Genomic DNA, 25,812 nt, shown 5'->3' on the forward strand with positions numbered 1-25,812 from the left:
AGAAAGAGAGAGAGACCAGGTGGCTGTCACCTAATAATATTCACAACTACATTATAGCTAATTATTATGCACTTCTACCTCCGATGGCATGGGTTTTTTTAACGCCGAGTTCACTGCACTCCAAAAGTCCATCACCAAAGACCGGCAAGGCTTTGAATTATTTACTTCTATTCTCCGAAGAGGCGAGCAAGGGGGCGCTGCTGTCTGCTGTCGAACCCCCCCTACACACCCTCACACACACACACACACACACACACACACACACACACAGGCATCCCAATCAAATCTCCAGTCCTTTTGAAGTTAAAACTGTCTTTGGCTTGCTGCCATGTACTATAGACACACACAAACACAGACATCTACATTTCACTCTGAGAAGGGCTTTGGTAATTCAGTCTGCCTCATTTGGCTGAGACATGTTTTAAAAAAAAGAGGGGGGGGGGGGGGGGTAATGTAAGAGGAAGTATGCATAGAGATGGATAGTGGTGTCTACAGGGGCACGGCTGGACAGTGGCCTGGGAGAATACTCGTTTAAGGAGTGAGTGAATGATTGATAAATATAAACTGTTTGCATACATGTGGGGCGTGTCGGAGGGAGTGAGAGGGAGAGAGTGAAATTGATAGTATTGATGTGTGTGTATGAGAGATAGTTACGAGAGAGAGATAGGGAGAGAGAGAAATAACTTCAAGAGAGGTTCAGTAGTGTGTGCGTGAGAGATGAGAGAAGCAAAGGAAAAAAGGGAAAGTATAGAAGGTGGGTGGTCCCATGTGAAGATCATGGAACAACAGTCAACAACACGTTATTTATTCATGTGTTGTCTCTGACTCTTCAAAGATATTTATGTCGCACAACAATCTACTTCTATAGACAGTACGTGATATCCACATGGTTTGTCAATGAGGTCTTTCAATAGGGCTGTCAACGAATATTCTAAATTCGATTATATAATCGAGAGACCAGAGAGAGTGATTTGCACTCTGAGCAATCTAAAAAGCCCCGTTTGGAAATATTTCGAATTTTGGTCACTAGACGCTGGAAACACGTTGAATGTCCATTCTATATACCGTAAAACTTCAATTAATAGCCCGGGCTTTTATTTGCTTCAATCACTGAATACAACCGGCCTATATTTGGGACAGGAGTCAGGACCTTTAATTCCTTTCGCACAAAACTCTTGCTCAGCAAAGATGGAAAAATACTATCAAATTGTTTATTTAAACCAGTATGAATATTACCTAACCTGTATAAAAATTAGGCTATCGAATAACATATCAATTACGCATCATTCATTTGATCTTGCTCCGAATGACAGTGCGTTCTCAGTTCTCACTCTAGCACCAACCATGGCACAGAGAGAGAGAGAGAGAGAGAGAGAGAGAGAGAGAGAGAGAGAGAGAGAGAGAGAGAGAAAGAGAGAGAGAGATCTATGGTCTTTAAATTAAGTTTTAGGACATGTAGTCTTTAAATTAAGTTTTAGGACATGTATAGGACATTATTTTATTTGTTTATTTTGTAATGTGTAGGTATGTAGATCTTTTAAAAGACATGTTTATGTTTAAATATGTTTAAATATACCTATACAAGTAGTTATGTCTCTCGTTGTATTGGTTTGCCCTCTTATGGACATAATGCGCAAAATTAGATATTTGAATGGTTCGAACCTATGTGTTTTTTTAGAAGGAATAATCAACGTCATTTTTGGCCAATTTTGACAGCCCTATCTTTCAATGGAAGCCAAAAAAACCCATCATCATGTTCAATCCCACAATACTGAGGAAAGGTTGAGAGCACAGCTGAGCCCGCTCCAGAATGAAGAGAATACATCTTCCTCATAACTAATTCAACACAACACCACATTATCATGATGCACTTTGTGATAGAAAAAACCTGTGAAGACAGTCCATTGACAACCTAGGTGTCCAGGTAACCAACCACTACCGAAAACAACCCACTAACTAACAATCAACCAACCAGCCACTCAACCGACCAAACTGATAGCCAGCAACCAACAAGTCAACCATCCACCCAACCACTCACCCAACCAACCAACCAGCCAGCCAGCCCAACACACAAGCAATAAACCAACCAACCATCCACCCAATCAGTCAACCAACCATCCACCCAATCAGTCAACCAACCAACCAATCAACCACCTAACCAACCAACCAGTCCAACACCCAACTAACAAACCAACCAACCAGTCAGCCAGTCCAACATCCAACCAAACAATCAGCCAGTCCAACAACCAACCAACCAGTCAGCCAGTCCAACAACCAACCAACAAACCAACCACTCACCCAACCAACCAACCAACAAACCAACCACTCACCCAACCAAACAACTGACCACCCAGACAGGTAGTCAACCAACCAATCAGCTGGTCAGTCAAAGAATCAACCAACTAACCACTCAACCACCCAGCTAAATAACCAATAAACCAACCAACTGACCAACCAACTAGCCAAACAAATAAACAAAAAACCCATTGGCACCTCCTCAGCAATCACTGATACCATCTCCATCCACCACCAGCAACAAAGAAAAGAGTAAAGCGTCATGATCCTTACCTTGGCAATCTGGACACACCAGTTGAGCAACAGCTGGGATCCGATGTTGTCCTTGTGCTCGTGGACATAGTCGAGGAGGCACCCATGGGGCATGAGCTGGGTGACCAGCTGGATGGTGGGACTCAGGCAGACTCCCAGCAGACGCACGAGGTGGGGGTGCTCCATGCTGGCCATGATCAGGGCCTCCTGAATGAGACAGACATACACTCAGGCATGTGGGGGTGGAACTCTACATTAATAATGACATATAGGTTCAAAGGTTTCAAACGAGTTGGTTATGTTTACATGTCTAGACTGAACTGTCAAAGATCATAAGACTCCTAATTCTGTTTAAGGGTGAATTTTTCCTTCAAGAGAGCAGCTAGGTTCCACTAAGTCAGACACACAATAGATTTTTTTTTTATCCCAGACCCAGACTCCCAAAGTGACTGCTTTACTGGTTCACCAGACTGACAGCATGCTTTGTTGTCAAGTAAAAGCATTCTAGATGCACTAAGGTGAGATTGGTGTTACTCCTGTCAATCTATCTGCCAAAAAGTGGGTGTACTCTCATACTGTGCTGTAAAACAGGCTTTGTGTCTTTTCAGCAGTCTAATGTACCACCTTTGGTCTGAAGTATTTTGCAGGTTATATAATACGTGTACATGGACAAAAGGCAGCTCCAGTATATTGTGTGTAATCCTTAGAAACTGTTTGTAATTTCAATACCTATATGTCCTGGTGATATAGTAAGAGAGATAACACACATTATATATTATTCTGCTATAAGAATACTAATGCAGAATAATACCATTCTGTCATTGTAGTACTCTGTTAAATGCTATTGATTATTCCAATAATGGTGACACACTACCAAAGGCTTTCATCTAGGCTTGCATCTGCTCAACTATGCATTTACATACCCCCCCCAACCCCGCCACCCAACACACACACACACACACACACACACACACACACACACACACACACACACACACACACACACACACACACACACACACACACACACACACACACACACACACACACACACACATCTTTATGCACCTTCATGCAGTTTGACTATATGAGTTATGGGTTATATGAAAATCCATCATAAGATAAGCCATCTTTTCTATCCCCCCCCTATGGTGTGAAGCAATCATACACAAGATAGGAGATGGTGGCAGTGTGTGTGTGTGTGTGAGAGAGAGAGAGAGAGAGAGAGAGAGAGAGAGAGAGAGAGAGAGCGAGAGAGAGAGAGAGAATGAGAGAGAGAGAGAGAATGAGAGAGAGAGAGAGAGAGAGAGAGAGAGAGAGAGAGAGAGAGAGAGAGAGAGACAGAAAGAGAGAGAGAGGAGCTCCTATGAATGGTGCTGGAGAGATAGAGACAGAACACAGTCTGGGATTTATGTGGCCAATGCATGACAGCGCTTGCATAATCCAATCCTTGCTTATCAGCCGGAGATCTACGGCAACGCCGGTAGATCAGGGCAATGTTAAATCAGACCTGGAGTCTGGGAGAGAGGAGGCCTTTCTGTTCCACTGCATGGGCAGCAGCTCTCTCTCCAGTAAATCTGGACGACTCTGGAGTTCATCTATCACCATGCTGCGCTGTCCTGAAATATCTTCGCTCTTGAACTATCTTTCTCTGGTGGACACCTTGAAACTGTTTTTTTTCCCCTTCACTTCAGCTGTTTACATGGCCCTCTAAACAGTACATCAGTTTGCCATGGGAAACAGGAAGAGGTGTAAACTGAGGCCATCCAACAAGCTACAAATCTACAGTAAAAGCTCCAAGTATACGACACACATGCATAAATCTTGATTATACAACACTCAGCTTTGTAGATGTTGCCAAATAGTCTGGTCTAATTCAGTTATATTTAATTTAAAGGTCCCATATGGTGTAAAACAGGATTCCCTTTGCCTCTTTGATTATAAAGGAGATGGATGTGCTATCTAAACATCGTTAAAGTATCAAAACGTACCAGCCAGCAGGTGGCACTGCAGTATGTGCCAACTAAATCCACACAATCCATATTAAAAAAGCGAGCCTCTAAACGAGCCGATTGGACTTCTGTAACTTTGTGGCGTCACAAAGGTTCGCTCATTATCATTTTTATAAGAAATAATAGACTAACAAAATGTTTTTTTCAAAGCAGTTGAGCGGTTGTCATTGTTTATTACCAGAGCGGTTTCCCTACCTGTAGCTGCTGGGCTGTGGTGTCTCACGCTTTACCCTTGAAACGGTTAGCCAATCGGAACAGAGGGGTCGTTAATATTAATGAGCCTTAAAGACACAGCAACAGAAACAGCCTGTTCTTGGTAAGGCTCAGAGAGATGCTGGAAAATTAACGTGTAAAAGTGGATTGAGAGTGTTTTTGGTACATGACACCACACAAAGAGCTTTGAATAGACCTCAAGACAGAAAATAAAACACTGGAAAGTGGAGAATATGGACCTTTAAGTCTGAATCCTTATGAGTATACTAAATGCAAACATGATTTTGTCAAGTATAGATCATATGGTCATTAACTATCACGTTTGTGTGTGTGCAAGCACGTGCACGTGTGTGTGTGTGTGTGCTTCAGAGAGTGTGTTTGTCTTTAATTTAGTATCTAGTCTTAAGTGTTATTATTCATAAAACAGATGAAAATCATGCAAATGGGGAGAGATTACCACTTGTTGCTAATCAACTTGTTTCAAGAATTTTCTTGAATCAAGTGTTGTTTTCTTGATCTTGATACTAGTGGACTGATCTGCCTTTTTCAGCCTTGTTTCAAGATGTTGATGCTCATTTCTAGTGCAATCCTGAAACAAGCGAGACTGCATTGGAAACAAGTGGGATTATCTCAGAGTTTAAAGTAAAATTTTAATATGAGCCTAAATGACTTAAGATGGACATTTTCTGCAGTGTGCCAGCCTTACTGTTCCCACTGAACAAAACATAAAAAATAATAATAATTTTAAAAAAAAACAGAACGAGGATTATCATTTCCATAAACAAAGGAAACAGTGTTATTAAATGTAATTTCTAAGGATGGACCATGAGGGTTTATATTGCTCCAATAAAGACAAGCCCTGGGCAGTATTCTGCCTTTCAAAGGGAATAACTCAGCGTGCCCTGCCTCCCTGCCTGCCTGCAGCGACCATTAGGATTACACACGCACGCACACACACGCACACACACATACACTACAACACACTCGGCATACATTTGCATGACAGTGTAGCAGGGGCATTGACAGGGTTCTTAATAAGTATTCGTCCCCATGCTAGGCGCGGGCAGCGGGGAGGCAGCCGTGGCATTTTGCTGCTTGGCCAAACATGGCCGCCTGACTCCGCGTGCCGCTGTGTTTTGATTGCTGTTTAAATGAAGGAAGCTTCCTCCCTCTGAGCCCTCCGCAGGTAGGGAGGACGAGTCAGCGTGGAGGGAGACGTAGAGAGAGAGAGAGAGAGAGAGACTACTGGGGCACACACACACAAACACAAACACACAAAGTCAATCAATCCTTGGTGACATTCTAAAAACATTCAGTGGCAGCAGCTTAGAATTCAGAGAAGTCAGTTTCTTATTGGAAGGTTGCCAGTTTGAATCCCCACAACTACTTTTCTATGCGTTTTGCTTGTATTGCTTCTTTGAAATGTCCTAAACAAACAAAGGTTGCATCTTGTATGTGTAGCTTGACTTGACTTCTTTTATCTTATTCTTTTTTGCGCCTCCTCAGCACGTCTCTCTCTCTATATCTCTTTATTTTTGTCCCTCCATCTCATCTCTCATTCTTGCTCTCACTCTTGATCTCTGGTAGTCTGATAGTCAAACAAGCCCCTCGAAGCACGTAAAGCACACAATTACAGATGGAGAGACGTACAGGATATTCATCAAAGACCGGCTGTTAAAAATAGAAGTGCTAACACTTTAAAACTCTTTCTCAGACTGTCAAACTAAGTGAAAATGAGTGCAATTGGGTCGTTTCCCTACGTGTATGTATGTGTGTGTGTGTGTGCATCTGTGGGTACGTATGTTGATGGGAGTTATTTCATCTCCATTGCATCATCGTGCGGGAGATAATTTGATTTTTTACATTCATTTTTCCTTTTGAAATGAGCCGGGCGCCGAATGTTTTATAAATGGGGCCTTGTGAGCTGTGCTGGGAGCCTGTGGCATGGTGCGTGTGTGTGTGTGTGTGTGTGTGTGTGTGTGTGTGTGTGTGTGTGTGTGTAGGGGTCTTTTGGGAAACCTCTGGCTTCTAGTCTGGTGTCCATGGGGTCTCAGTTTAGCTCTCAATAGCATCATTTCACCAACGGAGATGATTTGTAAGCTGCACTTTCGTTTCAAATAAATGAGAAATGGTTTCGGTCGTCTTGTGAGTGTTTTTGAGCTTGTCAACGTCCGCTATGTCAGTGGTTCTCAACGTGGGGTCTGGGGACCACCAGGGGTCCTTGAGGGCATCCAAGGGGGTCCCCAGCAAATTGATGAAGCGTTAAACTTCATTATTTAATTTACAAGAACAATTATAGAATGTAGGAGACTATTTTGATCATAGTTTCACTGTTATCTCTCTCCCTACAAGACAGAGAGTCATGGAGTTCTGGACAAAATCATATCTAACAATAAAAATATTCTAAGATTTGGGTCCGAGGGACAAAATCGCATCAAATGGGGGTCCGTGGCCCTAATGTGGACTAAATTAGGGGTCCTTGATATGAAAAAGGTTGAGAACCACTGCGCTATGTCCCACTGTGGCAAAGTGGCTTATAATGGCGCTACAGGGATCCTAGAGGCCTTCACAACGCAGACTAGTTTATGTAGGAAACACCTCACCCAGCAATAAACTAAAAATCAATTTGCTGTATACGCTGTGACTGAACGCACACAGTTTGAAACACTTTGATACAACAAAACATAAATCCAGAACTGGCTCGTTTTTTATGAAACTTCACTGGAGTTTGAATTGCAGTCAACCAAAATCATTTGAGTGTTTAATTCTATGGGTAGAAGAAAAATTTTCGGAGAATAGTGAAACTGATTGTTTTCTATAAGTTTTCTATGGCGAGTTGTACAGATACTCACGTCCATGAACTCCACGTTAGCCTTGGGTCCCGTGGCCTCGCTCAGGATCTTAATGGCGACAGGAATCTTCACCGTCTCGCCCTCTGGGACCCAAATACCCTGCGGGATACACACACACACACACACACACACACACACACACACACACACAGACATATGATGACTCATACATGCAAATTTACAAAACTCCTGTTCACCTGCATTAAGTTGTGATCGGTTTGCACAGGAGGAAACTCAATTTGAAACACCCAGTAGAGAATTTTTGGGGGTATTTTGTATGAGAATGTACTGTGTATGATAGAAAAGGTATTTTGCCCTTCAAAAAGATGAGCAAAAATATTTAATCATTTTGAAGTATTTCATTTCAGGTGGGACTGGTGTAACATGCCAAGTGATAGAGCGGCTGCCAAAGCAGTCAAATCAGTTGAAAGAGGAGAGAAATCAAGCGGCGCTCAACTTTTTCAAAATATTTCAAATGTATTCCATCCATCCATTCTGCCCTGATGTGACTGGATATCCCCGGTGAGAGCAGGTCCACTTCCACTCATGAATTAAAACACCCATCCCATCCCTTTTAAAACTCTGATTTGTAATTTCAATATGCTGCTTCCTGTTGATAAATTGTCCACCCAACTGGATTTGATTATGATTCACTGGATTGAATAGCACTTTTTTCACTTTCAAGACTGGCAGTATGTAACAGCTGAACATGAGTCTTACATGCATTTCATAGCTGAAAAAGGGTTCTTTAGGCTTGTAACACTGAAGCAAATTAGACCTGAATTTTGTATTACAATAGTATTCCCACACGATAAAAAATGACTGATGGACAGTTTATAAAAGTTGCAAAAAGCTAATTTCTATATTCAAAGCTGAGTGTGACGTTTTCAGGTCAGCACCTCCAAGTCTGATACTATGGTTCTCTTCTGGATAAAGGCGGCCCGTCCCATCCAGGTGAGGGGTGAGCAACTGTCCCAAGTGGAAGAGTGAGCTTTGAGGTGAGCCACAAAGCAAAGCTCTCAATTTCCCGGTCGGTCCCAGGGAAGCGACCGAAAGAATAAGACTGTGGATACAAGCGGAGGAGACCCTCGGGGTGGACCCAGGACAAGCCGGAGGGACTACATCTCCCAGCATGCCTGAGGATCCCCCAGGAAGAGCTGGAGGAAGCTGCGGGGGAAAGGACATCTGGGCGATAATGGATAATGGATGGATGGACGAAAACGGCCAATTTGGATTTCCATCTCTATCTGTCTCCGCCTCTCGTCACATGGGTGGCGACCTCATCTAGCTGTTATTTCACTCTGACCCCAGGGAGCTCAATGTCTGCTATTACTTATTCTCTCCATTCCTGCAACCCCCCCCGCCTACCCCCCACCTCCCCCACCAGCCTCCCATCTCATTTCCTGTCATTAATGATCCTGCAATCTGTCTTTCCTGTCTTCTTTTTCTTTCCCTCCTCCGCTCAAAATTAGGAGTATATGAATTTTTTTTTTTTTTTTTTGTATTTTTACATGCTACAGCTACAGATGCAACAGCAACATACTGCAAACAACTTGTGTACCCATTGTTTTACAGTATGTATTTTGGCTGATATATTTAGTAGGGTTAGAGTGATATATCAGTAATCAAATATTGTCCTTTGATTACAGTAAAAAGATATGATATAATAAAGATATGATGCAGTGTGGTGGAATTTTCCTGTAATAAAAGAGACTTGGAGAGTAGAGTTGTCTTTCTGTCGTCTTTATTGCCTGCAGACAAGGCACAATGCATTCACAACAGGTGTGATCAGCAAAGGGCGAGAAACCAAGCCTTTGTCTCTGTCTTATAGCTGAAGCCCCAGAAAGCCTGGCCCATCCCTATTTTAGGTTTCTTCTGATAAGAAGTTTCGGAACTTTTATTTATCTCAAACTGGTGGAGAATGGAAAATTACTGAAAGCAGAGACAGCATTCAACTGAGGAATGAGATTGTGCTTAATACATAATGAATACAATCGTATATAATGGTATAATTTCTACTACATGCAGTTTGTCTGATTACATACTATATCTTGTATAATGTATCAATACTACATTTGCTGTCTATGGGGAGTCCTTAACCTGAATTGATTTGAATGTGACATTTTAAGGCGATTCCACACAAGTATGCATGAATATGTTTCATTATTAGGGGTTCAAGCCCATAGAACTGAACCCCTATTGTTCTTGTGAGGATTAGTAGGGTTTAGTAGGATTCTTCTTCTTCTTTTTATGCCCTAAAATGATCTTTATCACAGAGACCGTAAATCCTAGAGCAATCAGATTTAGTAAATATAGCCACAAGCGGCCATTAGTGGGGTCCCAGACTATGGGACAAATGATTTGACAGTGAGAATATACTGTAAGCTTGATTCATAATTTTGGAAAAGTTATACATTTCAATGATAGATACATTTCAATGATAGAACATTTCAGTGACCGTCCTGCAACTGTAGGTGAAACGGGGGCTTCGATCCGATATATCTTTATCGGCCTTCAAAAACCCACATTGGTCGAACCCCAGTGTGTGCTTCTGTGAGCAAATGTATTAGCGTGTGTGTGTTTGTGTGTGTGTTACCTTGTAAACAGTCCCGAAGGCCCCGGAGCCGAGGATCTTGACTCTTTTGAGTTCCGTCTCTTTCAGGATGCGGAGCTGTGCCTGGTTGGGTGCTGTCCCGCTGGGTGTTAGGGGCTCCACCAGCTAAAAACACACCCAGTAACATATGGGACACTCAATCAGGAGCTCTAAGATAACGAGCTCAGGCCTATAACATACAGGATATTCACAATGTTGTACAATGAAGTCCTCTCATCCCTCAATCCCTCCCACCAGTAAGTCAGACCCAATAAACCTGTAACTTAGAAGATGAATATTTAGAAACAGATGAATTACTAAGTAACTGAGTAACTATATTGTAGTTTTCACAGGTTGGGTGGTAATTCCATGGTAAGTTTAATAAACCTTTGTGGGTACAGCCATGAACAATTGCTGTGTAAGGAAAGCTAATTTATAGAAAAGTACTGCCTTAATTAAATGCACAATTAAGCACACAATTAAACCTTCAGTACCTACAAGATTGTTCCTTGAATCAAAGAAAGTGCAGCCTTGGAAATTATGCCATGAAACTGCTGTTACCATTCTAAACATATGACAACTACAATGGAGTTACTACAATATACCTACTTTGTTGAAGCTGCAATTACTTGATAACTTGCATGTATTAACCTAGTGCTTTAGATCAGTGGTTCTCAAAATGTTTCACGTCAAGGACCCCTAAACTGACACAAATTAGACCACGGACCCCCATTTGATAAGATTTTGTCCCAGGGTCCCCCATCTGATAAGATTTTTGCTTTTAGATGTTTTATTACAGAAAGTGCATGAAATCCATGACCAAAATAGTCATACATTCTGTCACTGTGTTACTTATGGATGGAATTATAGTGAAAATAAATTATTCCCCTTTTTGCTGGGGACCCCCTGGAACCCCCTCAAGGACCCCTGGGGGTCCCCGGACCCCACTTTGAGAACCACTGCTTTAGATGACTGTTAGGTTACTATGACATTTATCTCTTTTGCTTCAACAAAACCAATCCAATTCTCACTCTTTCAGTCACTCTTTCTGTTGCATGTAACAGAAATTCCGGGTATGCTTTTAACTTTCCAAACTCCGAAGTGAGAGATTTAATACAAGAATTGAAAGCAGAGGAGAGAGGGAGATGGGTGGATGAGGAGCGAGAGAAAGAGGCGGGAGAGGTGGATAATTGCGGAGCTTGAAGAGGAGTTGGCGCTTTCGTTGTCTCATTACTGCTCTCTAAGTGGAGGAACGAATGGATGAGAGAGAGAGAGAGAGAGAGAGAGAGAGAGAAAGGGGCGAGAGAGAGGGGGAATGAGAGAGAGGTTATGTGAGGGGAGGGAGGGTAGATGCAGAGTGGGAGAGGAACTGTGGCAGAAACAACAACAACAAGACAGCGATGGAGAAGCGAGGGGCTGAATTAGGCGGAGGAAGCTAAAGCGTGAGAGGGGGAGCAATATAGGGAGAATTAGAAAAAGTGGAAGATGAGAAAGAGAGAGAGAGAGAGAGAGAGAGAGAGAGAGAGAGAGAGAGAGAGAGAGAGAGAGAGAGAGAGAGAGAGAGAGAGTAAATCAGCCCTGCTCTGGTCGGCAGCCTCTGTCTCTCCGGCTCGCGGCGGCCGTCTGATTAAAAAACAATAGCTGTTCTTCATTTAAATGGAATAGTAAATCAGCTTCTGCAGGGCGGAGGCAAGGAGGGCAAGGGCCGCATACACACACACTGACATGTTCACACACACACACACACACACACATAAACACATGCAAGCAGACATATGTGCACACACCTGACCCATGCATATGCATTGAAAGCAGGCACAAACCCAACACAGACACACCATGAAACACACTCACACATACACACACATGTAAGCAGACATATGTACACCAACTCACAAATAAACAAAAACAAACATTCACACACATTGGAAACGGGCACAAGCACACACACACAGTGACACACACACACACACACAGTGACACACACACACACACACACACACACACACACAGACCACTCTGCAGCCCCAGTGTGCAGGGAGCTGGCCAGTATAACTGGTGCTGAAGCTGTTGAGGCTGTACAGCTGCTAGAGTATCGGAGCTGTCCACCCTCCCACCGTACACTGTGGTGCTGAAACCATGAAACCAACACACAAACAACCACAGAACCATCCACGCACACACACACACACACACACACACACACACACACACAATTTTAACATGCAACAGTTGACTGTCACAGGTTAAAAGACATGAGAACAAATCCCATGTGAAAAAAGGCAGCCACACATAACAAAAATATAGTTTGATCTTCCTCTAGCTCAGTAAATGCTTTTTAGGGAGATGCACCGCTTTTGGAAGCTAGATTATACTTAACACTGCATTTGCATTGCATGATGGTACAGAATTGTGAACAACAGCTGGTTTCTTCCTGGTAAAGCTCTGTATTCTGAGTCTTCTGTTCTATGTGAGTTAATGTGGCAAAATAACATTTTCTGTAATATAGTATATTGTACATTATTGCTGGCATGTGTGTGTATGGACAGGTGCAGTGCTCCGCTGAAAGAAAACCAAGTACATCTGAGAGAGCAGTAATATAAGCCATATAGGTGGCGATCTCTTCATTACTGTCGCTACCAGCAAAGAATTGGACTCTTCACTGACACTTCTGTGCTTTGAAGAGGGAGAAAGCGGTGATATAAGACCCTTTTTTCTCTGACTTAATGGAAATAAGGGCTTTAAATGGCATGCTGCCCGAGCTTTTAACACAAAGTGACTCTTCTTCTCTGTTCTTTTAATGGTATGGTCCCTCACCTCTTCATAACAGAGGTGTCCTCGCCTATATAGCATGGCAAAGTGAACACCTGAGCCTCTGACTTTCTGACACTTGCTACACCTCCACAATCACCAACCGGAGACATGAAGGCTTCTCTCCGCGTTTCTTTTTCTTCTTCTCTCGCTCTTTCAGTCTGGCTTTCTCTCTCTCTTTCTTTGTGTGGGCGTCCTCCGAACACTGCCAGGCCTCAGCCACCACACACACACACACACACAAACATACATTCACATGCATTGTTGGGCTTTTTATTGATTCTCTGTGTTATTCAGGGAATTGAATGGAGGAATGGATGTTTAAAACACGTTATGTGTCAATCAATGAGACTGCTCATTTAATTTTACCACTTTTTTTTCCTTGAGAACATTTCAAAAGAGCCACTTTGTCACTCATTTGTCCTTTCATTCATTTGCCCTATGCACTCATTCTCTCACCCATAACAGTATTTACCTCTCTTCCTCTACCATTGGTTTCAATCTGAACTCAAGACACTTTGCCATACCCAGTTCACACTCATGTCCTCTATTTCTCTGGTGCTCGTTATCACTCCAACAGCATCTCGATTCCTCTTTCCCATCTCTTCTCCAGCCACTGGCCACACTCACCTCTGTCTCCAGGAAGCGCCGGAGGGCTCTCTTCTTCTTGATGCTCTTCCGACGCACGGACACTGCCACGCTCAGCACCACGATCACCACCACGAACAGGCCGCCGATCACCCCCGCCGCGATCAGAGGGGTTCTGGAGGGGAGGAGGAGGAGGAGGAGGAGGAAGAGGCGGTGAAGGAAGAAAGGGGTGAGAAACAGAGAGAGAGGAAGGAAGACAATGAGGAGGCGAGAAACACGAAGACCAGGATGAAGAAGATAATGACAGAAGATGAGGAGAGGAGGACAGGAAGGTTGAATAGAAGGAAGAGGAGGAAAACATTATGGACAAGGAGGGGGAAAGAAGTGGGCGTCAGTGTCACGCTGCCATCCGCACAAAAGCCACATCTCTCCATGCAAACGGTGACGCACATTAGCAAAAACATACTTTTAGTCTGTTTTTCCACTGCGCTTTCAACTGGTAACAAATACCCATGCATGCCCTCTTGCTAAAGTAGAGACCAAGATCAAAGACAGGGAAATTACCGTCAGAGCGAATTCTCCACATCCGTCATCTGAAATCAAGCCTCTCAATAATCGCCCTGACGCAGCTCCCCGAAATGTCTGCAGAGTTGCTGCAGAAACGAGCGGGGAGAGCACGTATACCCCCCCCCCACCTCTTCTCTAGCTTTAATGAAAGGAAGTAATTTGGCCAAGGCAAACTCGGGCTCTGCCTTAAATCAGCGGGAAAAAGGCTGTTAGCAGGGACTGCATATCACAGACTAAGGTAGGCCCATTAAACGTTATCATACTCAACCGGCTTCATCTGAAGTGAAATAACTTCCCATCTCTGCCTCATTTCTCACTGGCTTGCATAGAGGGAAAAGTACGAGTTGGTGGTTTCGGAGATGCAGAATACAGATGATTGGGCTGCAAAACGGTATGGAAAGAGCTTGGTGGAGACTTGTATCGTATCAGTAAATATGAAAACGTTTCTCTAATGCTGGTCCTGCATGGAGAGTGGAGCAAGGGAAAATGTAAAGACCACATTGATTTGTGTGGAGTCTCTATATACAGTATTACTGTCCCTCTGTTTCTACAAAAACTGTTGAATAACCTGTGGTCCTTGTGCGAATCCAACAGGTCAATAAAACCTTGAGCTGGAAATCTTGAAATCAAAAACCAGGCAGAAGACTTCAGCCTTGTTACATGCTGAGAAACTTAAAGTTGATATGATAGGTGGAAACTTCCTTATTCATGAGATCCAAATTTTATGGCTGCAATATGAAATCAGTAAGCATACCATTAATGTACACCGATATATTTCAAAGCATATAAACAAAGTGAGGTTGTCTAAAACCAATGCTTAGATGTGTGTGTGTGTGTGTGTGTGTGTGTGTGTTACTGTGTCCATGTCCCCTCCTCATCAATAACAACACTATAGCAGCACTGTGAAACTGCCACTAGTGGCCTATTTTGTAAGACACAGCCACATATATCATTTATCAACAGGGTAAGTGAAAGGCCACAGAGGGTTTAAATGTTGTTTTACCGTCATAACCCACTGTACGAGTCTATTTCAGGTCCCAATCCACTCAGACAATCTTTCCACCTGGCATTCTGCATCCCTGAGTGACTGGATTGTACTCAGGGACAAAAGAACAGATCAAATCCAGGCTTAAAAGCACCAGAGATGCATTGGAGATTCGATTGCCCAACAAACCACCTTTGGATGTGGTCAGAGACAGAATTGACCACATTAGCAACAAAGTTGAAATGCAATGTGTCTCTCCAGGCGGCAGGCAGTAGTAGTCAGGTGTTAGTACCAAACTTAAAAAATGGACCGAATGGAATGGAAACGATACTGGTGGATGGGAACAAGTGAGATGAGGCATTTACTGTCAATTGAAGAAGTGACATGAAGAAGCGTCAGCTTTGGGCAGAGAAAGAGAAATGTGATTTTCATGTGAAAGCCGGAGACGCATTTTAATGTCAGGTGTAAAATATAATCCATCGAAATCAGATCTAGACACATTCCGCACACAAGATGCATGTTAACGGCAGGTGGAATGCCGGCCTTTGAGGGCTTAGCGCGAGATAAGCCGCTCGCAATCGTGTTCAAAAGCCAATCGCTCCGACAGTGAACAGATTTACGGGAGGCGTGACACCTCCGAGTCCAGGGAGAGCCGGCAGTCCGGCGCTTGTATCCCGGCCGCGGCTATCAGAGATCTGATAAGAGCTGATCTGTTTACCGGGGCCAGCTGGCGGCTCCATTCCCCCACACTCCATCTATCTGAGGCGTGGAGTTCCCTTGATCCTGTCGGCGATGTCTCGAGAGTTTTTTTCCCTCCCCGACGTGAAGGCGTAGATCTTAATCAATCCCTTCTGCGGTCGTGACTCTTTGCCCCCCCCGACGCTGTATCTCCTTCACCATCTACTGACCCCCGTAACAGGCCGAGGATACCGAGCATTGATCAACTGATACCCGGGAAAAACAGGGATTTTCCCTGGCTGTCTGTCTCTGACCGGCTCGATTTGTCTCTTTCTGCAACGTCTGCTAACAAATTTCTCTCCGAGCAGCCGCCATCGCTGTCTCCTGCTTCCTATAAACAGCTCTGTTAAGCTGCCAGATGGGCTAAATGTGTTTTCCCCTGTTTTTTCCTCTGTCTACTGGTCTTTGTTTAAAGTCAGACGCTGCCTTTCCCCCCGTCGTCCCGTCCCGACCCGTCCCGTCCCGTCCCGTCCCGTCCCGTCCTGTCCTGCACGGCTCCGTTCTGTTCTGGTTATTTCGGGGGCCAGTGCTGTGCTGGAGGTCCCCGGCCCCATTAGTAGTTTATGAGTTCTGTGGTTTTGGCTGCTTGTGCTGCCCTGTAATACTCCCCCCCCCCTCCCCCCAACACCAAATCCCAAACCAAACCCAACAATCCCCAGTGCCACCTGATGCCAAGCTGTTTCTCTCATGAAATCGCGAATCCATTTGCTGGAGACTGTTAGTGGCGTTTTGTTCCCTGTTCTCCCCCACTGCCCCAGAACAAAAGCTAAAGCGCTATCAATTTATCAAGAACCAGGGCAAATTGTGTGCGTGCCTGTACACACACACACACACACACACACACACACACACACACACACACACACACACAAAAGCATTAAAGGCACACATGGGGATTTTTGGCCTCAGAGGTAGCCATTAATCAGAGACTTTGCTTACTGTGATTCTTTTTCTTGGCGTTTGTGTGTGTGTGCATGGTCCTGTGTACAGTATGTGTGTATGCATGCTATGGTATAGAGGCAATCCACAGTAAAGAGACTTGTACCTGTCCATCCAGCCGATACAGTCTTGCAGCCTGGGTCCAATGCATCTGAGTAAACAAAACAAAAGATAAGAAAAACATTAACCTAAAAAAATGTATCCATAATTTGCTTTATGCAATACCTGCATGAAAACTCCATGAATGGAGTAACAATATATTCCTGTATGTTATTCCTTAGTTGTGATTGACTATATTCCTAAGTGCACAAGGTAACAGGCCTGTCATATTCTTTAACCTGTCTTAGTTTCACCTCTGCCAGTGTCTACTTTGTTTTCCTCAATATCTGTCCACCACCCCCACTACAACTGTCTGTCAAAATGTGTGTGTGTGTGTGTGTGTGTGTGTGTGTGTCCCGGAGAGACTGTCTGGGTTATGACAGAGAGAGATGAAGGGATGCTGTGATATGGCACTTTTCATCACTTAAAAAACACTTTGAAGTCGCAGAGAGGAATAGATCTATCTCTCTTTCCCCCTCCCTTCCTCTCCTTGTCTATCTCTTCCTCTCTCAATTCATTTCGATTCAGTTCAGTTCAATTCAATAGGCTTTACTGGCATGATTTTTGACATGTGTTGCCAAAGCAAGTATTGGTCGAATGATGAGAGATGGACTGTGCTAAATCATATTCATACAATATTATATTTTCATATGGGCCTTGTGCCACAGTCTATTTGGTGTCGCACTGTCTGGTGCCAAATACGCTTCAAGATTGCACTATGAATGTGTAGCACCATTCCAATAAGTAATCTATTTTTTTTTTTTCCTTAGTTGTGGTGTAAGTTTTTTGAGCTCATCCAGTTTCGGGGCAAGTTGGCCGAGGGAGCTGCTTTCTGTTAGATTGTTGTCTTTATAATAGTGAGAGCTAATGCATTGTTTTAATACTAGCTCCAGAATTTGTTGGCTGTTTATTGGCCTAATTCCTGCCTCTGTCCCCTCCCCCTCTATCTGTCCATCTCTGTCTCTTCCCTCTCCCTCCCTCGGCTTGTTTTTGACCGGCGGACCGGCTTATAAAGCTGTATCTTTTGACAAAGTGTCAGCCTGGTGTTTTCCATTTACTACTACATTGTTATGCTTGAGCGAGCTGGAGGCTGTCACTCAGGAGAGGAGAAATAACACTCAGGGAAGTGACAGAAGTCCCCTGTGGAGTTAAATACAAAATGATGTCTTGCCAACCCTTGTTGAATATTACATTGCGGGATCAGTGGCTAGCGAGCAAACGGAGAGTGGCAAGGTACTCCACTGACTCCTCTTTCACTTTCATTATTTCTCTGTTCTCTCTCTCTTTCTCCTCTGTCTCACTCTCTCGCTCTTTGGTCATGCGAGATGTTGGAATTATCAGTTCGCGGAGGATTGTGAGGAGAAGTGTGTGTGCGCGTTGTGTGTGTCTGTGTTCTTGTATTTCTGTCCTTTTGAGGAACAAATGTACTCACAAGGATAGAATGAAGACATTTTGGAGTTTAGGGTTAGGACTTGGGTTTAGGGTTAAAGTCTAATTAGAATTAGATTTAGTTAGGGTAAGGGTTAGGGGAAATTAAGGAAGGGACGTAGGCAATGGAAGGTGTGTGTGTGTGTGTGTGTATTCATCTTCTGCAATTTCTTGACAAACAAGCTTAGCATGCAGGCTTTTCAGACCAAATTTAGTCCATATTTTCAAAACCTTTCCCACTAATATGAGACTCCACACACCGTTTCAGATCAGTTCTGAGTTCTGCTATTTTGTCTGGCTATTGGATTGACTTTGCCTTGACTTCTCAATGGGAATGGGGCGGTGGGGGAAACGTATCGAGCAGCAGGCGGGCGGGATTTGTCTAATCTAGTGGTAATATTAGTCAGTCAGACTGCTGATGTGAAGCGTTTCCCAAGCAGAATACATGTCGACGCAGCAGAAAATGCACATATAATCACGCGCCGTGACTAAGACGAGGATCGGTAAAGAAAACATCGCACACCCGAAATGTCAAAGGCAAAACTACCGAAAATAACTAATGCAAGTGCAGCTGTTTAAAGTATCCAATGTGTTCTGTCTGAGTTACCCCAGTTTTCTGTCCATTTTAATTGGCTGAAATTGGATCTAAATGCACAAACACACGCACACACACACACACACGCACACACACGCATAGGCACACATATTCACACAGAACAATACCCCATATCCAAAGCACACATGCATACCTACACACACACACACCAACAGCCTCCAACCCCACCCCACCCCACCCCAGTGTTAATAATATTATCATTCAGTAACGTGTTACAGTAATATCATTACTTTATCCAGCAATTACTAGTGTAACAAATTACTTTTTCAGTTTCAGAAATAACATTACTTATCAATTAAAAAAAAAAAAAAACTGTTCCTTTTGTTATCACCTAAGGGCTCTATTTAAGTTTTCACCATGGCTTCACATGGTACAAACACAGTCAGCGGGTGGTGGTGTCTAATGTATTTTCGTGGCCAGAGGCCTTTGGAAACAGGGGTGTGGTTGTAGGTGGCTTCAGTCTTGACCAATCAAATCACCTCTTTTCCTCCCCTTTAAAAGCAGTTCGCTCTGCACCTCGGCACCTCGACAATTTTGTGATGGAGAGAACATTCCAGAGCAGTTCCGCCACAAAAGCTTCTCCCAAGAGGAAGCTGATGTCCTTGTGCGGGAGCTCTAGAAATGCCACGAGCAAATATACGGCACCTTAAATTAAATTAGCTTGGGAGGAGAAAACAAACATTTGGTTACCGTGTTGCTCTGGTCCTATGAGAACCGTTGCCCAGTGTAGGAAACGGTTCAATGAGGTTAGGCGAGGAGCCAAACAGAAGTTGGCGGAAAACTGCAGGGATAGTTTGGATACAAGAGGGGAACATCCACCAGCCAGTCTGACATCTATGGAGGATGCATAAAAATGTCCCAACCCCATCCTCATAATTAGTCATCATCCTCTCACACTAACATAACTTAGTTGACAAACAGTAGAAAACTTTCTCTGGGTGGAAATGTTCCCACTACTTTGATTTTATCCAGCATAAGCCTGACAAGAACATTGGATATCAATGTTATTTGGTTTCCTTGATCATTCACAGATCAGAGGGAAGTGACTCATCCTGATGTTTGAAGGTAAAAGAGGCTGCACTTGCCAGCTTTGGGGATGTCATGCAAAAGTAATATAAAGAGGAATGTAACAAATTACTTCTCGCCGGGAACTTACCCCTGGGTGCAGTTGGCGTGGCAGGGGTGGCACTCGTGGTTGGCTTCTGCATACTTGAAGATGAAACTGTTGGCACCTTGCAGGCCATCCGGACACTTTTCCACACAGTTAGGACCGTCCTTGAAATGGAGGCATTTCACACATTGCTCTGGGCCCTGAGAGAGGGAAGGAAAATCAAAGAAATTTTTTTCCAGATGTGTTTTTCATTTTGAAAAAATAGTTATGAACAAAAACATTTTATACACTTATTCATATCTAGAATATGAGGTGGGTTGGCGGCCTAGAGGCTAGAGAAGTGGCCTTGTGACTAGAAGGATGCCAGATCGAATTCATTGACTGGGTGGGCAAAGTAATGCTTTCCCCTCCCCCAACAACTATCGTCAAAGTACCCTTCAACAAGGCACTTAACACTAACTGCTCCAGTGGAGTCGCTAAGAGTAGAAGACTGTGGTTGTACTGGGCAGCTCCCAGTGTGAATGTGTGTAACTGTGTGTGAATGTGAAGCAGGGAGTTTCTGGAAGAAAACATGCATGCTCAGTTGATAAACAAAGGTTAAAAAGACTAGCGATCTCTGTTCAAGCTTGCACCTGCATCAATACTAAAGGAAGATTGGGATTAAACCAAAGCTTAAAGGACCATACTGGACCATACACGCGTACTTAATTCAAATGTTCATAAACCTACATGAAAATACGTTTTTTCGCCTGGGGCTATTTTCTGGCGGAGACGTACATTCTGTTATATGGTTTCCGAGTGCAACAGAGAGGAATGGTGCATTCACATGCTATCGATAAATCAGAAAAATCAAATCTCCTACTTCGAACTAACTATCATAATCCACATCATCCTTTTCACGATGCCGATGGTTGCTTATCATTTGTGTTCTGGGTTTGATTTTCCAACCAAATAGCACACGGATGCAATGCTGTTTGGCAGCCGACTGGGGAGTTAGACTGAAGAAACATGCATTTTTACCTTTTTACATTTTTACCATATCTTGCCTAGTGCAGCTTTAAGCGTGGCTTTCTTAGTAGCTGTTCGGATGAAGTAGTTGCAGTTGCGACAATATAACAGCGAAAGAATGAGGGAAAGAGAGATAACAAGAGATAGCATGAGGTGAGGTCAGCGGAGACAAGAGGAGAGAAAGAACTACTGTAGAGGGGAAAAAAAGAGAGAGGGGACGCGGATGCAGAATAACAGAGCGTAGGAGAGAGGTAGTGAGAGCGAGCCAGATAGAGTGTGAGTGAGAGAGAGAGAGAAAGAGGGAGAGAGATAGGGAGAGAAGGGAAGGATGGGAGGGAGAAAGCAGACAAGACGCATAAAGCAGCGCGAGCAGAGCCGGTAGATAATAACCATCGCTCACAGCACACACAATGACCATAACAATCCGCCTAGAACAGGATTTATGGAGCTAATATAGGCAAGGGAGGAGGTAGGGGAGGAGAGGAAGAGAGGAGAGGAGCTCTCCCAGACAGGCCGGGTATCAACAATAGGCTTAAAGAACATCTCAATGACAAACAACACACACACACACACACACAGTGGCTGGAAATGCAATGCGCAGCCACGAATATGCTCACACAGACCAAATGCACAGGCACAATAACAAACACATGTATATCAATGTATGTATGATGAATACAGATTCACTCACACACACACACACACAGAGTCCTTACCAAACAGCCCCTAAGGTGGAGAGATGATAGCAAAGACAGACAAATATGCTTCAGTATGCGGAGGAGTGTTTTAAGAGCGCTCGTTCATACATAGCATAATGTAGTGTTTATGTACGGGCTTGCGTGTGTGTGCGTGTGTGTGTGCGTGTGTGTGTGCGTGTGTGTGTGTGTGTGTGTGTACAGCGATGCCTCTGTGTGTGTTCTGCGCAGCTCGTGTGTGTGAACATGCATCCGCTCTGGTATAATTATGCAAATTGAAAGTCTCGCTGGCTTTAGCGTTGAGCCCCGGCACTCCGCTTTTATGAGTGTCTTCCCCGCCCGTGGCTGTTTGCGTGTGTGTGTGTGTGTGTGTGTGTGTGTGTGTGTGTGTGTGTGTGTGTGTGCATGTGTGGGTCTTGTGGCTGCATCCAATAACCCCATCACATCGGCAGGCTAAATGATCTGACAGAGAAAACAAACAGTGCTTGGTCCAGCAGGGTATCCGGACAACCAAAACTGACAAGGATGCACCGCGGCTCGGCCAAAATGCCCTGCTGTAAATTTAAATTTGTCTGCTTGCGCGTTTGTGTGTGACACCCTTGTGTGTGTGTGTGTGTGTGTGTGTGTGTGTGTGTATGTTCGTGTAGGTAGATATATGTCTAACTGTCTGTCTTCCTCCTCCCTTCTACGCACAAACCATATTAGCATCCCGGGAGTAGTGAGTGTTACTCACTACCGTGTCGGGGCTTATAACAAAAACTTTTAACAGGCAGTCACATAAAAGGCTCTTTCAGGCATGATCAGGTACATCAGGGATGATTTATAAGAGATTTTATTATGATATAATACGCACACCAATGCCTTGTACTGTATATCTGCTGGAGTCTGGAAATGCCGTGCTGCCACACTACAGGCCTTAGAAAACCCACCCATTCCACTATGAAATCACTGCCATGCCAGCCAATGAGAGTTACTGTGCAAAAGTGTTAATGATGTGGTGGAGAAATAAATAATAAAAGCTGGCATGGGAGAAAACATTGGAGAGAAATAGGAGTCCTATGAATATAGCAGTGGTCAATTCCCATAAGGACTTTGCAGCCATTCCGGCAGATTTCAGGCAAAGTGACACCACTATCAATTTGATCTCATCTATTTGGCAGATGCAAAGTGCGTGCCATGGTATGTTTGTCCCGACTGTTCTCTTCCATCCCAAAAATTGTCAGAGCACCACGGCACAGAGCGCATTACTTTTAAAGGGGAGAGAAAGAGATGATTTGATTGGTCATGATTGAAGCCAGGCCCACCACACCTAAATGTATTCCTCCCAAGTGAACCCCGTTTCCACCGCGCTGCAGGTGCACTGCACGCCAAGAAATTAGAAAAAATCAGTTGCCATGCCCTTTGACTGATCCCAGTTTAGGGCGAATGCTGCTTTCAAGTGCAACTTGAGCAGATGGTCCACAACCCTACAGTTTGGGAACCACAAGAGAAACACCAAAGGAAATATTACAATATTTGCCAACAATCCCAGGGAAGTCAGTTTGGAAGGAACTAGTTTCACCTGAGGTTATTTTTACTGGCCATTTTACAGACAGAAAGAGAGGTCAGAATTTTTATTGGTGTGGGCATGCGCAATCTGTAAAAATGACTGGCAGCAGATCAGAGGTGTGACCAAGTCAACTTTGCTCGAGTCCCAAGTCAGTCTCAAGTCCAAGTCGAGTCTATGTCATTAATGTCAAGTCTCAAGTCTAAATGTAGAACAGCAAGTCAAGAAAACTAAATATCTAGGACTTTTCTATGCAACTTGGTAAGAGCATCATGAGTTTTATTTCTATAATCAACTAAAATTCAGTCATTCCATACAAACTCAGACTTAAATTCAGTCGTCTGCTGGAACAAATCTCATCACTTTCAATCTAAGTCATTTACACAAACACAAGATCTCAAGTCAAGACTTTAGAAACCTTTTCAAGTCATCAAAGTACAAGTCAAAGTCAAGTCCCAAGTCACCAGAACCCAAGTCAAGTCAAGTCTCAAGTCTTCTCTTCATGCATCAAGTCAAGTCTCAAGCAATTCAAATTGTGACTCGATTCCCCACCTCTGCAGCAGATTCAGCAGATCCTTTGTGGGACATTAGGATGTTAAATTGAACTGAACTGAATTGAGCTGAATTAAGCTGAACTCTTTAGTGCCTGATGTGAGATGCAAACATGGGTCGTCCTTGCAGTAGTCTTGCATAGGGCTGCAACTAACGATTATTTTCATTGTCAATTAATCTGTCGATTATTTTCTCGATTAATCGATTAGTTGTTTGTCAGAAAGATGACGTCCTCAAATGTCTTGTTTTGTCCACAACCCAAAGATATTCAGTTTACTGTCATAGAGGAGTAAAGAAACCAGAAAATATTCACATTTAAGAAGCTGGAATCAGAGAATTTTGACTTATTTTTCTTAAAAAATTACTCAAACCGATTAATCGATTATCAAAATAGTTGGCGATTAATTTAATAGTTGACAACTAATCGAGTAATCGATTAATCATTGCAGCTCTAGTCTTGCAACCAACCTTACAGGTCTTATGGTAAAGAAATAGCTATAGATAGGCTTGCTGTAGTTAAAATTAGCAATATATGGCGAGGAGTCCTGTGTGTTTGCATCACTGAGCAGAACTATAGCCCAAGCGTCATCGCCTATTTTACCCATAGGATAGGCTCCATTCATGGCTATCGTCATATCTCCAATCTCTCTCCACAGAGGGTATTAGGCCTATCAAATCACTGTGTGTAAGGTGTAATGTAATTGCTATGGGCTCTATGGCTATAACATGATTGCTGTAATCCATTTATGCGCCTCTGCTGCTCTACTCGAGGTCCCATGGGTTACCCTGGGACGTTTACATTACACACCACTTGACAAGACACGCACACACACGCATCACACACACACACACACTTATGTCTGAGGATGCATATGAAAACGAAGGTGTACCAGAACAAAGGGATATTTGAAGAACTGTTTAATAGTCATGTGGTTGACTTTTGGAATGTTGTCCAAAAATGTTTAGAATAATAAGATGTTTAAAAAGTTTACACACAATACAGAAAATTAAACTGCAATTATTGTCGCAGAGACTTTTCTGGTCCCTTGTTCTGGTGGGACAATTTGTAACGCCATGCAGGAGCGCGCTCTGACAGCTAATTGTGGTTGTGGCTAAAGTAACTGTGCTCGCTTCATATTTACACAGCGCCAATGGATAGTCACGTCTGGCGAGCAAGGCAATTGTTATTGATTACATCATTTTTGTTTGGAACACAGTGAATATTCAGATTTTTCTAAATATCCCCCTAATCGCTTGCCCTTTGTACCAGAACTGAAATCCCTCCTTAAATTGCTCTCTCTGGTACGGGATAAAATAAAGCAAAAAGCTATTAAAACATTATGGTATTATTCCTCCCGAAACCTCTGGTTGACTGATTGCATCTCCGCTTTTTAAATTTTTTGTTAATTTTTTGCTTTTGTTCACTTTTAATACATTTATATTATTTAATTGCTTATTTATTAACTTATGTCTGCTCTACATAGTATTATTATAGATTATAGAACTAAAGTTTTGTTACTTTTCTTTTTGTATCTTTATTATTTTTTCTCTCTGTATTGGTATAGCTCATTGTTCTTGTATCCAAGCAGTATCACCTTACTTTTTTATTATAAATGGTTGCATCTCTTTCCCTGTAAGTTATTGTTCTATTGCCTGATTGTACTGTATTTTGTGAAAAAAGAATATTCAGAAAGTTAATTGGTCAGTGTTCAAATTATAGGATTTGCAGTTTTCATTCTACAGCTATAGTGAAAACAACTGTGATGCTCAGTATGTGTAGGACAGTGTTTATAGATGTGCTCTGTCCATACACTACTAGCTGGAGGGAAAATAACTTAAAGGATACGATTTTCTAACTTATAAATCTACTAAATGTGCATTATTCGCAAAAAACGTAATGATGATGTGAATA

General features: G+C 43.2%; 1 protein-coding gene across 1 annotated transcript in view; it reads right to left on the reverse strand.

Moving 5' to 3' along the window:
- Nucleotides 1–25,812, reverse strand: part of LOC139664384 (receptor tyrosine-protein kinase erbB-4-like) — a 109,505-nt gene that overhangs the window by 53,249 nt on the left and 30,444 nt on the right. The window contains exons 9-14 of the mRNA XM_071543186.1: nt 20,145–20,299; nt 16,952–16,996; nt 13,659–13,791; nt 10,221–10,343; nt 7,625–7,723; nt 2,569–2,754 (exon numbers count right to left, since the gene is read on the reverse strand). Coding sequence (XP_071399287.1) covers nt 2,569–2,754; nt 7,625–7,723; nt 10,221–10,343; nt 13,659–13,791; nt 16,952–16,996; nt 20,145–20,299 — 741 coding nt within the window. The remainder of the gene's footprint in view (nt 1–2,568; nt 2,755–7,624; nt 7,724–10,220; nt 10,344–13,658; nt 13,792–16,951; nt 16,997–20,144; nt 20,300–25,812) is intronic.

The sequence above is a fragment of the Centroberyx affinis genome, unplaced genomic scaffold (genome assembly GCF_046629955.1).
Source record: "Centroberyx affinis isolate AG114_WGS23_722 - 3 ecotype Tasmania unplaced genomic scaffold, CSIRO-AGI_Caff_v1 ptg004262l_1, whole genome shotgun sequence".
Taxonomy (NCBI): Eukaryota; Metazoa; Chordata; class Actinopteri; order Beryciformes; family Berycidae; genus Centroberyx; species Centroberyx affinis.